The sequence below is a fragment of the Botrytis byssoidea genome (assembly GCF_014898295.1).
Source record: "Botrytis byssoidea strain MUCL 94 chromosome Unknown BBYS_037, whole genome shotgun sequence".
NCBI lineage: Eukaryota > Fungi > Ascomycota > Leotiomycetes > Helotiales > Sclerotiniaceae > Botrytis > Botrytis byssoidea.
The window spans coordinates 214994-228362 of record NW_024065878.1 but is presented as its reverse complement, the minus strand read 5'-3'; the positions used below and the strand labels follow the sequence as shown (position 1 = coordinate 228362).

At 39.3% G+C, this 13369-nt stretch overlaps 2 protein-coding genes across 2 annotated transcripts; one reads left to right on the top strand and one right to left on the bottom strand.

Annotated features, from left to right (window-relative positions):
* Nucleotides 1-9909: 9909 nt before the first annotated feature.
* EAE97_011473 (uncharacterized protein) lies at nucleotides 9910-10278 on the top strand (the record flags this gene model as incomplete). The annotated part of the gene is made up of 1 exon (XM_038881988.1): nucleotides 9910-10278. The coding sequence occupies one exon, from the start codon at nucleotides 9910-9912 to the stop codon at nucleotides 10276-10278; it is 369 nt and encodes a 122-aa protein (XP_038727214.1).
* A 167-nt stretch (nucleotides 10279-10445) lies between these two features.
* EAE97_011472 (uncharacterized protein) lies at nucleotides 10446-13135 on the bottom strand. Its single transcript, XM_038881987.1, has 4 exons — nucleotides 12063-13135; nucleotides 11872-11992; nucleotides 10867-11560; nucleotides 10446-10760 (listed from the first exon to the last, which is right to left on the bottom strand). Exons 2-4 carry the CDS (start codon nucleotides 11958-11960, stop codon nucleotides 10629-10631), a joined length of 915 nt encoding a protein of 304 aa, XP_038727213.1. The 5' UTR covers nucleotides 11961-11992; nucleotides 12063-13135; the 3' UTR covers nucleotides 10446-10628.
* Between the last annotated feature and the right edge of the window lie 234 nt (nucleotides 13136-13369).

Below are 13369 nucleotides of genomic sequence, written 5' to 3'. Positions count from 1 at the left end.
AGAAAATATATCAAAAGATATCCCAAGTTTAATTTTGTATTGTCCCGTGAGTCCGTACACCCACTGGTGGTCTCCCCAGGTTCGTATCATCTCGACATATCTAGTTCGTAATTACTTCAACGATAACAGTATGCTATAATTAAAGAATCATAGAATGAAGTAGCCAAACACAATAGGCAACTCTTGTTTGGAAGGCAGTTTCTCAATGTGTTGATGACATTTAGAAGGTGGATAACCATCTAGCTGTGACCGCTTTTCCGCTGGATATATATCCTAGCGATGATATATTCACATCAAAAATCGCAAGCGCACTCGATCTGGCCGAGTTGGTAGCTTGAACGATTCAATAATTAGCCAATACTTCTAACGTGAGGGTTTAAACCACCCCAATTTCTGAAATTGACAATCCACTTTAGCGTTGAAAAACGCGACAAATGCTGTGGTGCCTTGGAGAAATAAGAGTGAAAACTTTTTGTAGTTTTGATTGTTGAAGAACCTAATTTCTTTCTTAGTTACTTTTTTTAATTAAGGGCTAGTAAGATCGTGACTTCACTAACCCGAGTGAGTACACAAGGTCACTTCGCGGATACATAGTTCTGGATCATGATGCACCATGTCAGCAATTCTTACAAATGCGCTTTCTTCTTCAAAATTCTGGTGGGCGCAGTATTTCTTAATTTCAAAGTGGATTGGAGGTAAATTCCCCTGCCGGCGTTTCAACGAAAATCCAGGTAAAGCGGTCAGAAAGAAGAGGCTGAAATGCTTGCAGGTGTTGTCATCTTACTGACTCCTAAATGACAATATCCTGCGCGTAGGTAAGTGAGTATCCTGCTTTCTTAACGTCTTGAGTATTTCTTCCCACTTTGTCCGATTATTTTACTGGTTGGCATTGAGTGGGTCTATGCCATTTTGCCCTCGCCCTGACCCCGCTCAAGTGAATTTCTTACTATAAGTGTATCTAATTCAACAACCGTCCTGTCCCTCGCGCGCGTGCAAGCAGCTAGAAGCAAGAGCCTCCTGTTCTTTAGATCCACTATCCCTGCTCGCTCCGCGTCCCAATTACATCATTGATAACAGCCTTATTTTAGTATACTATTCTTCATTTCTATGAGTCAAAATGAAATTGAAGCGATGGTCGTAGACCCTAAGAAAATTTACGCTGAAATTATAGGCCCGTAAAGCTTTTGAAGGTTGTCATTGGCCTCAATATCAGGAGTTTATATCGCAAGTGTGGTTCAATAGACTATGTACTGCTGCAATTTTGACGTGTAGATGAAAGAAAAAATGAAATAAATGCATCCTTGGAGGTGTCGAGTTAAGCGCGTAGAGCCTCTCACTTTGAGGGGTTTCTTTGGTCCCTCTTCCTCCTTGTGATACAATAGCTAAAACCAACTTTTTAATATCACAATAAAATTTGATCCTGTAGCTATGAACGGAAATGAAAATGAAAACGGTTCACAGATTAGAGCACTGAACAATTTGTCCAACTAGCAACGCTTGAAAATGATAGTGATACTCATGGAAAGATAAAATCAATCAGAAAAAAAAAACATAAAAAAGCTATCAGCTCTTAAGCTCCGAGTAACCCGGCGCGCATTATCTGAATGTACAATCGCTGGTACATTTGAAGGATTCAAACGCTTCCTTTGGAGACTTTCCTGGCTAACCCCTGACCCACTATATCCATTAGCCCACAATCATCAAAGCAATCCACTAGTCCAGGCGTGAATACTATGTGATATCTGATGCACATCCAACACCCTCACAGTATATAACCCTTTCTGGATCTCGAAATATCATCTCCCCCAGTTCCCAGACATTCTCCCACATCAGAGCAAGCAGGGTGCTTGATCTGATGCTAATAAAAGATTGAGCAAATGCTATGAAACAAGATTCTTCTTTAAAACAACAGATACTCTTGATTTATCCCTAACAATTAGAGAATGGGGCTCCCCTCGAACCCATGTGATCGTGCAACTTTCCTTCATCTACAGCCCCAACTAAGAACATAACTTTGATTCTCACAATATGACTACATATTACAAAGTCAAAGAAACCAGGGGGCAAACAGTAGAAGGTTCTCATTTGAGCTCTTCAATGGTTTCACTTTGACATTCGAAGGCGGGATGACTATCGATGCTTTAATGAAGACCCGACAGTGATACAATAGCTCATAATGCAACTACCTAGATACTTGACCAAGCCTTGAAGATTAATAAGATTAGGTATTGAATGTGATGGAGTTCATACCTGAGTGAACATTAATCTCTAGATTACCAAGAAAAATTCAGAGAATCAAGTTTATTTTGCAAATAAATTTCTAGATGTTAGATAATAATGTCCATTGATTTATAATTATTGTATGACTAGATAGTGCCAAGAATCTATGCTTATCATGTGCGGCGTGAGTCTTGGGCAGTAATAGTAATAGTGGTAAATTCACAATCGACTTGGTCTATCTATAGCTAATAATGCTATGCTAATTATGCATTGTGTCTATGGGGCTTAGTTATATTAGATTATTTCTGCACGGTATTTCAGTCATCTCCTAACATTGAGAAAGAGAGTGTTGGCAAGTATAAATGAAAGTCGTTGACTGTTCAATTTCCCATCAAACACTGGGACAATTAGAACGGTACGAAATGGCTGCTGATTCAACGAACCGAGAGTCCCAATCTAGCTGGTCGAAGGCCATGATCTTGCTTACACAAATAACGTTGGAGAGTTTCAAATCTCAAACTTTGAGAACTCTTCCAACTCACCATCAACTCTTTGGCACAAACCAGTACTACTATCCCAAGGATAAATTCTCACAACAAAAATTCAATCACAATAACGAGAGCGAGAAGCAATGATCCTGTTGTATGGGAGCGTCGGAAGGAAGACCGTAGAGAAAAAAGAAGAAAGCATAAACAAAAAGTAGCTGGTGAGATTTAAAGATAGACAAGACACTGCAAAGACATAACTAATCATTTGACCTACTAGCTAGAAAGATACAAGATTTGCAGTCAGACACGAATGAAGATACGGAAATGCATGATGAAACGGGTATTATGAGTACTAGCAGGAATCCAACTGCTGCTTCCATTCCTCCCAAGAAAAGTAAGTTTTTCTACATAAATTTGCATATTAAGCTAAGCATGACCTTGTTTAGCACGGAGCGAACGGAAGAGAGTTAACAAGAGGAAAGAATTGAGACAGCGCATGAAGATTAGAACAGCAGTTTTGAAAGATGCAACGGCGGAGGAAAATGCGGCTAGGAAGACTATCTGGAAGGAGTTTGTGAAGAACCAGAAGATAAAATCCAGAGATAGAAAACAGAACGGCAACAATGGGGGGGAAGTTGAACAGCAGGTGGAGGAGAGACTGAGTGTTGAATCTATGAATGACATAATGAGTGATGTGAAGGATGACAATCAGGCAAGGGGGGGAAATGGGGATGGAACGAATTCGGCAACTGGATTGATGTTTGCTGGACTTGCTTTTCGTCCACAAGTCTAGATGGATGAACAAATACATAACTTTCTCCCATAAAATGCAGAGTTTTCTACAGTCCTTGAAGCTTCTTACCTATGCTGCCAAGTACACCAGACATGCGTCGCAGTTACGTTGTTTGTTCAGGATTAGCCTCGAGTAAGTAACGCGAGAAAAGTCGATTATTGATGAAATGAACATCTCATAGACTGTGCATATGGCTGGCCTCAACCACAATGAAGCATATCTAGAAGAATTGTTTTCGGGGTGATGATGAGGTGCTAGAGGCCCCACTTGCTTAACCGATATCCCTACATCTTGCACAACCCTGCATCTTGCACACTTTTATTTCTTTTGAAAATAATATTCTAAAAATGATATATAATCAATTAATCATTGAATTTTATTAAAAATAAAAATAAAATATTATAATATTATTTCTTTTATATAAAATAATAAAATTATAATTATAATTGATAATTGAATAGAAATCTCGATATCAAAACTATTAATATAAAATTATTATATATTAATTTATTTAATAATAAAATAATAAAAGTTTGTTTTTAAAATATATTCTATAAATTTGAAGATTTTTTAATATATGAAATCAAAAAAAGCTAATTTTAATATCAAAAATTCGAAATTATATTAATATATAATAAGAGTTTTAATAAATAATTTATTTTAAAACAAAAATCTTTTATAACTTAAATATTAATTATATTTTGAATATAATTTGATTATATAATATATTATTTATATATTAATATTGATAATTAAATAATAAAATACTATATTTTATTATATATTAATATATATAATTATTTATTTTAAAAATATTAATATTTAAAAATTAAAATTATATAATTAATATAAAGAATTTTTATTCAAATATTTTTTGAAAGAAAAATCTTAATTTAAATTTAAATTTAAAACTAATACTAATATTAAAATATTATAAAATTGAATTTGAAATTGAATATAAATTATAAATTCTTTTAAAAAGGACTACAATATTTTCAATTAAAAAAAGAATATATAATAAACTTTTCAATTAAAATATACAAATCAATTATTTTAATTATTATTTTTTCTTATTTATATTACTCTATAATATAATTAATTGTAATTTCTAGATAATATATTATTTCAATATTATTTATTATTATTATATTATATATTTTCTAATATATAAAAATATAGTTTTATAAATTAATCAAAATATCAATTTTATTTTTCTAAAATCTCGAAATAAATATTTTATTATATTTTAAAAAGTATTTTTAAATTATTTTTCTTTTTCTTAAAATTATATAAAGTTTAAAACTTAATATAAAACTTGATTATTGATATCTTTCGAAATTTCAAACTTTTGATTAATAACAATAATAATAATAAATACAAAAAACTATTTTTCAATTATATACATTCACTCTAATATAGGTTTTTATTTTATTATTAATATTTTAAAATATTATTACTCAAAATCGATTAATATTCAATTGAATATTTCAAATCTTTCAAATTCCTGAAATTATCTTTTAATAAATATAAGATTCTATTATACAAATTTTAAAATCATTATAATGATATTTGAATTTAATATCGATTTTTAGTTTAATAAATCAAATTGTGCAAGATACAGGGTTGTGCAAGATACAGGGATATCGGTTACATACTCCCCTAGATCATAAAGCTTCTATCAACTACATGTCATTGATCTACCTCGACGTCGACAATAGTGAGCTTCAGATCGATGACCAGCCAGATTGAATTTGATGTTAGCCTTTTAGTACTGTCTTCTAAGATTATCGTGCATTATTGCATTTCCATCGCACCAAAGCCCAACCAACAAATGCCGGATCATAGACACACCACTTTTTACCTGCTTTATAATTCTAAGAGACTCAGATCAAAGATTACAGGAGAAGGGAATCTACGTGAAGGGTAGTGTGGTTGCACCTCTTTGGATGGCCGAACACCAACTCTAGACATGCTCACATGGATAGATGAACAATCTGCAGAGAATCAATCCAATCAATGACTATCTCTTGTTCTGTTATTGGGAAAAGAATTTATTGAACAAATAACATTTCATGAGTCCTCTCTTCCGCTTTCTAATTTAAATCTATAGCATCCTTCGTATTCTCGCAACTCCGGTATCCCTGTGTCTTGCTTTCCGCATTCATATATGTCCCAAATGTGTCTTCTTATCTGTCACTCGTATCATTCCAATTTAGGATCTGCAGCCGCAATGATTAGGATTGTGGTCGTGTTTTTGTTTGAGGCTAGAGATGGATGAAAATTACGTGATCGAGCTGGATTCGAGTCGAGTTTACATGAATGATTGACGGGCATTAGTCGAAGGCACATGGCTCTTTGAGAATTTGTTCCTACGAAATCTGCAAATATATTGATTAGCATCAGTTCAGTTATTTTTGTTTGGATGGATCTTAGAAAACTTATTGAAGACTGAGGGAGATTTTATTCCAAGATCGAGTGTCTTACCCTTTTCCAAGCTTGAGACACTTTTCGTTTCTTGCGATTTTCATACTATCGTAAGCCCAGATACCATGAGGCACGGGCAGGATGAGGTGTATAGGTTTGTAATTATGATTACCTCAAATGAATGCTTTTCAAATAGTCACGCGGGCGTGGGTATCAACATATTCACTGAACCATGTGAATTGATTCTTCGACCATAGATGGAACTGGCCCGAACCCCAGAAATAGATCTTTGGTTCTTGTACTCTTTCAAAAAGCTTTGGATACCTCTACAAGTGTGCGACAACGAAAAGACTACCCAAATCAGCAGCTAGTCCATTATTCCCTGAGTTCATCATCAAAATCATGGCCCCTTACACACATAAAATAAAGAATAGAGACGGGATATCGCACCGCAATACTCCTACTGCCGAAGCGCAGCGTTCGGAAGATCGCAAAAAGAGTAGGCTCATCTAATTTTGATACGCTTCTTTGTTCTGTTACCTACAGAAATGGATGGCTAACAAATCATTGTTTCGTAGAGAAGAATAAATCAAAAGGTAAGAACTTCTGCAATTCTAGTAGCCACCTCGCGCAGTTCCTAATCTCTTGGAGATGCCTCTTTCGTCACATCAAAGTTATTGCTAACGCATACCACATCCATCATCGGTCATCTGCTAATGCGATCTCACAAATAGGAAAAATTTCTAATAATATTGCGGCTCGATCCGCTATCGCTGCGAGAATACGCCAGGCATACCGCAATCAGCGCCGGCTCGCAAAACCCGCAGCCTTGGATTCGAAGGATGCGGAGACTGGCGGTGACGTTGGTATGAAGGGGGATGAGGAGGGAGGAGATGAAGGTCCCAGCGACAACGTCGATAAGGCGATGGATATACTGCAGGATCAGAAGGAGGATAAGAAAGGAAGCGAGGATAAACGAAGAGGGAATCGCGGAGCTGGAAGTACTTGGGAAATTTCTATTCGGTAGATCTTGTTTTTGGAGTTGTCGCGCTTCTCTATCACCGATTAATTCCAAATTATTTACATGTCTAACGTACTTTAAATATCTGATATGTATAATTCAGGTAGAGAGATCTAGACCGGATATCATAAAAATAGACACTTATTATTTAGAATGTCTGTGGGCTCTGTGAAGGGAACCTCACATCACATTTCTTCAGCGAGTTGAAATCAAATACATTAAAGTTAAATTGAGCCACCATGATTGAATTCTTTAATTTTTTGGACAGGCATAAACATAATAAACATAATGATGAGTATTCAGCGATCCCACAAGGCTGAGCCATGCAAACGAGCATAAAAAAAAAGTAAAAAGATAAAGATATCGTTACGGCCCACAAAGAAGTATCTCAGAAACACTTGACCAGAATCAAGGCACACAAGTACGGACTTCATTTCGTAAATGTGGCATCTGTCAGCGGTCACCTCGGTAGAATTAAATCCACTACGCGGTGGGCTGACGCCCACCAATCCAAAGATGGCTCCTTCAGGAAACAGACGTGAGTCTGTTTTCTGTATCCCCCCAGAACAGGTATAATCACATATGCTACCCACTACACTAGGCCCGCGGCCGCGATTATGTCATTTTTTGAGGGTTACATAAAGGATTGGCTATATGTATTTATGAATTAAGCGAGGTTGGGAAATCTTTGTTGGTGGTTGATAGGTGCCGAGGGAAATTTATAATTCACCTTCAGCTTTTGGATGTGCTTGGGTGATGGGATGATTTCGGAAAGTGACTGTGGTATCATACTATAGAAGAAGCAACTGGGTAGCTGCATGTAGCTCATAGGTATCGCTGGCAAGAGTAAAGTCAACATAGATAGGGCTCATGGAGATATATTCCAAAAGCACAAGAATCTATTTGAGAAAGTGGTAGCATATGAAAATATAGAACATGCTTCGGCATGCTAGAAGTGGGCGAAATGCTCCATGCTGTTGGCGGCCGAACAAAAATGACGCTGAGAGCAGTCGTAATCGATTGGCGATGAGGTGACATTATCTTTTGTATTTTAAGTTTAGACAGGACCCCATCTGCTTCTTCGGAACTACAGATATCGCGCGTAAGATTCCGCGAGGCCAAAATTTATCAAAAAGGAACGAGTAGATAGTGACTTTATATTTAAGCATCTTCTGATATTGAGAGACTATAATCGCAGGAGACCAGCCGCCAAAAGGAAAATTGGAAATGGTAACAAAATCAAATGATACCTGCAAACCGGGTCCCAGCCTTATTCTAAAGACTACTTCGGCTGATTACGAACTCCAACTTGAATACTCGACGACGCTTATTCCCCCTTGAAGGAGATGGAAGAAAGATGAGTCTGCTCAGACCCCTACTTACATACAAACTCCCGGAAGCCTCTCTTCTTTCCCTTAACTACACTGTTGAGCCTGTATATCTACCTTCTCTCGCTCTAGTCCAAAGACTTCCTAATCGTCTAAATGATATATTCCCATACCCAACAGCTGCAGAGATTACGCAGTATCCATATCCGCGATGATAATGCATATTGATGAAGACGCGCGCGACCTCTGTTGCGTGCGCTATTCGCAAATTGAGAGCAGCTTAGTGGCAGATAGTCGGGGTTTTTCGAAGTTGGAAGAACGATTGGTTTACTGGAGAGCCTAGTGTGCGCCAATAGTTAGCATTGTTTTAGTTATATTCGTTATGGCATTTGTGGACTTTGGACGGAGGATGAGTGGGATACTGAGCGGTAGGAAGGTTCTACTTTATGTGGCATCATATTTTCTGTTCAGATGAACCTGGGATGACGAGTACCAGACCGGCAGTGTTGATGAAGCTAAAGTGGATGGTTGTGAAAATATAGAATTAGAGAACGGTTTTATTCTGAACCTTCCTCTTGGTGGTTGATGCTTGGTGGTTTTTACTACAAGAACCAATGTTGATAGAATGCCACCCTGTCGCTGGTGCATGTCAATCTTGAAGTAAAGCTCAAGCGGTATCCAAAGATGTATATGAACAATAACAATAAGGGCTTTTGAAACGATTGAACATTGTATCAATTATTCACAGGACTAGACCGCGTCTCTTTTGCCACAGATTAGATTTTACCATACTTAATTGAAGCTATCGTCTAATGTAGACGAGCGAAATATGGATATCGGATGTAAACAAATCAATAATAACAAATTCACGCGACTTGCAAGCAACCACTTCCCCTCCATGCACTCCCAATCTATCGGATTTACAGCGTGAAACCAAATTTCGATATCCACTTGCCCGCTCGTAATTCGCTAGCAATACGATCAATCATGCCTCCAAAGAAAGAACCAAGATTTAAGCCCAAGGCAAAGAGGGCAAATAATGAGTTGGGAGCCGAGAGAGCTAGGGCGGAGAGAGAAAGATTGGCTGCGATTGCAGCACATGCTGCTGCTGTGCGAGCAGAAAGGGGTAAGTTACTCACTCACCTGCGCGTTATAGAACCTCCTTCATAGCATCATGCGCTTTGATGAAACCATGCAGTTCGTGTATCATTCTTCGATGTGCAATGCTTGAGATATGTTCATAGCTGGACATGTTCATATCTCTAAATGTCTCAACTTGATCCATGATTATCATGATGTGCCTGGGAGTTTTCACAGTTGTCCTCATTATACTAACAAATGCTACTATGGCAGAGCAAGTGGAGTCGAGAATGAGAGGGAGGAGAAGAGGAAGAGGAAAGACGTGGTGCTCCGGCACATAACCCTTCTGGCACTGGTGGTTTCTGGGTGAGGGTAACGATCGTGGAGATGAGGAGGGAGAAAGAGATCTTGCGGGCGGTTCTGCGGGCGTTGGTTCCAGCATATTCTCCGGTCTAACATATAGACCAAAGAACGATAAGAGGAGTTATTCATCCCCCGCAATAAAACAGAATCAAGCTAATCATATTGGTGTATGCAGCACCCACGCCGGCGCAGATGGAGGAGCAGCGCCAGAAGCAAAAAGAGCGCCGCAAGGCACACAGAAGAAAAGTTCGGCACCTTAAGCGCGAGGCGGCAAAGAAATCCGATGCCGAGATTGTTAAGGGGATGGCCCGTTTGCGGATCGCGGAGCGGATTGCGGCGGGAGAGGATGTCGCTTTTGATGAGGACGAGGATGAGGAAGAGGAAGATAGGCTCTGGACTACGGTCCTCGGTAATTGGAGTCTGCCGGATGAGGACGATGATGATGATGATGATGATGATGATGTGCGTGGGGGAGCTGGTGGGCTCAGGGGTTCATTTGGGGGAGGTAGCGGTGATACCGGCGGCCAAAGTGCAAGCCAACCCCTTCTTTCCGGAAATTAGATAGCAATTATCTGGAAAACCCCAAACAAAGAGCTAACGATTCGCGTCCATATCCCTCAAACTAACACCCAAATCCCTCCTTCTCCTTCTCTTCTCCGCCCCTTCCCCTACTCTGTCTACTCCGAGGAATTCTAGAACCCATAACCCCATTCGATAATCCGGAAACTAGCTTCACATCAACTCACTGCATCAGTAATCATCATTTTAATTTCAATTGCCGCATAATATTGAAATTCATCGATCTTCATTCATTCTAGCGTGATATTTATCTAAAATAATCCAGCCTAATCTATCAAGTGTACGCTAAGAATCCAAGCAAAAGAGCTGATGATTCAATCAAAATGAAAAATCTATTGAGGAATGCCGGTACCACGGATAGCATCGACTTGTTCGCTGAGAAGAGCGTTGTTGGATGGAGCAGCGAGAGGTGGTCCTTCAGGGGTGACGTAAGCTTTTGTCATACCGCCGTCGACAACGAAATCCTGTGGTTAATGTTAGTCAAGAGGGTTTGCGGGGCTTAGAAAACGGTAGGAGAATAGGGGTGGACGGAATTAAGGAAGGAAGACCGAAGAATGGAGGAAAACATACCTGTCCATTTACAAAGCTACTCTCATCACTAGCCAAGAACAAAACTGCTTGAGCTTGCTCAATAGCCTCTCCAAATCTTCCACTTGGGAAGTGGATCTCACGTCTAAGTCTCTTAGGTTGATCATCTCCCAACCAATCTTGAAGAAGAGGAGTGTTCAATGGAGCTGGGCATAGCGCATTGAATCTGATTCCCTCCCTTGCGTGAACAATAGCCAGTTCTCTAGTCATAGCCAGAACTGCTCCCTTGGAAGCTGTGTATGCTAATTGAGGAGTAGCAGAACCGACGAGCGCAACAACAGATGCAGTGTTGATGATAGAACCACGGCTCTTCTTGTTCTTGCGCATAGAAATGACGGCGTGTTTGCAACCAAACCAAACACCCTTAACGTTAATAGCTTGAGTCAAATCCCAAATCTTCTCAGGGGTATCGATAGCATCGGCATCATCAGCATGCATGATTCCAGCATTGTTGAACATGATATCGATACCACCCCACGATTCGAGATGAGCAATTGCGGACTCGATATCAGATTCTTTGGAGACGTCGCATACTTTAACTTCGACCTTGTGGGCGGATGGAACTAGTTGTCTGAGTTTTGCGGCGGCCTTTTCGAGTGCTGGTGCGGAAATATCGGCCATGAGGACATTGGCGCCTTCTTTGGCGAAGAGGATACAGGTTTCAAGACCGATTCCCCTGGAGAGGGTGTTAGTATATGTTGATGATTGATTTGATTTCTGATGTGGATATTTTTGTGATATGGAATTTCTCATGTAACACTCTCACGATTCGCTCGAATAAAGTCGTCGCTCGACCCTTTGCAAAAATGAAGGAGGTCACGTGTGTGGCCATACCAAACTCTCATCACTCAGAAGGAATTGATAAGGGCATCACTATGAATAAAGAAGAGAAAGCAGATACGATACTCATCGTCCTGAATTTTCAAGTCGCGTAAATCCCGAACCACCCCGAAAAATCTATATCAGAACAAAAGGGACATGACTCACCCAGCAGCACCAGTAACGATGGCATTTTTACCATGCAGTCTTCCCATTTGGAAGCTGTTGATGGTAGGAACTTCTCCGCTGCCAGCCATGTTGAATGTATTAATGATTTGAATACGGTGTTCTATTGAAGATCCTGTCAGCGATTGATGAATTCCCCACCTGTCTCTCTTGCAACGAAAATGGAAACTTACTCTTTGTTCCTGATATAGATATCTCTGGTGGTGTCGCAAAGAGGAATGTCAAAAAGTTTCAATAGAGTTGTTGAAAACTATTCGCCCTTATGAAGAATTGTAGAAGTGTAGAAGTAAGTCGAAATGATCAGAAGATTTGTTATGAAATATTATTTGTGATTGTGATGACAATTGAATTTAAGAGAGAGAATGTGGATGCTGATGTGTCACTGGTATAAAGTACGGAGCACATACACACACACACGCTCATACACTTGGTCCGTTCTCGGTGGGCAGTGGAGGGCAAAGTGGTAGAATTCGTTATCGTTCCGAAGAACATCCATGGATTGGTTCCCGAAACACGATTCAGGTGTTTAATGAATGGCAAATGAAACTCACCGCTGCTTTTCTGATAAAGGGAGATTGAAGTGATTGAACTGATAGGGAAAAGAGGATGAATCGTAAATCTGTTATGATGCTCTCCAAACTCCCAAGAAACCCGGGGTTCAATGACCGAATCAGGAAATAGAAAACCTCAGATGATGATTTGCGATATGGGTCATTGGTTGTAGGGTAATGGGTAATGGGTATTGGGTATTGGTTCAATTGATACAACACAGCTTTTGTACGATGTTTCATGTCCACTACCTCATCTCATTGTATATATATATATACATACTGGTTGCTTTCATGTCCCCACGTAGGTATTGTTCGCTTTGGTATAGCAGCCTTTACTAGTTGAGAGTCTGAGTCTAAATCTGAAGTCTGAGGTTGGATGAGGTGTAACCATCCTGTCGCGGGGTACAGAGGAGTGAGACTCCCAATCTCTTGATAGGTGATAGACGATAGACGATAGACGATAGATGATGATCAGATAGATGATCATAATTGTCATGGGCGATCTCAAAAGGTGGGCGCTGTGGAATGATGAGGAGACTATCAATGCTGTCGTGATTGATATTGCTGTCGTTACTGTTGACTAATGAAGTCATAATGATACGCCCTTTACACGAATCCTCGTGTAATCACGTCGGAACAGATCAATACATGTAGTTATCTCCAGGGCTATTCTCGTTACATATCATGATTTCGTGGAATAATTTGCTGGGCATTGATGCACTGCACAGTTGTTCGGTAGATGGCTGCATATCAATCATTTACGGTAAGATATGTTGCCACTTTAATTGAGAAAGATCATCCGAACATCCACCGATGGTCTTGAAATCCGCCAAGCGATGGTCGTGTGAAGCATGATGACATTAAAGCAGCATTCACAATAGCCCCTCGCTTTATCGCAGAATCTCTTATCGCAAATTGTAGGGAAACTT

Bases quoted from the DNA above. Each gene is read 5' to 3' on its own strand.
- EAE97_011472 (XM_038881987.1), bottom strand. From the start codon at position 11,960: ATGGCTGGCAGCGGAGAAGTTCCTACCATCAACAGCTTCCAAATGGGA. The intron at 11,561-11,871 runs GTGAGTCATGTC...CACCCTCTCCAG, and splicing joins ATCGTTACTGGTGCTGCTGG to GGGAATCGGTCTTGAAACCT. The intron at 10,761-10,866 runs GTATGTTTTCCT...CATTAACCACAG, and splicing joins GTAGCTTTGTAAATGGACAG to GATTTCGTTGTCGACGGCGG.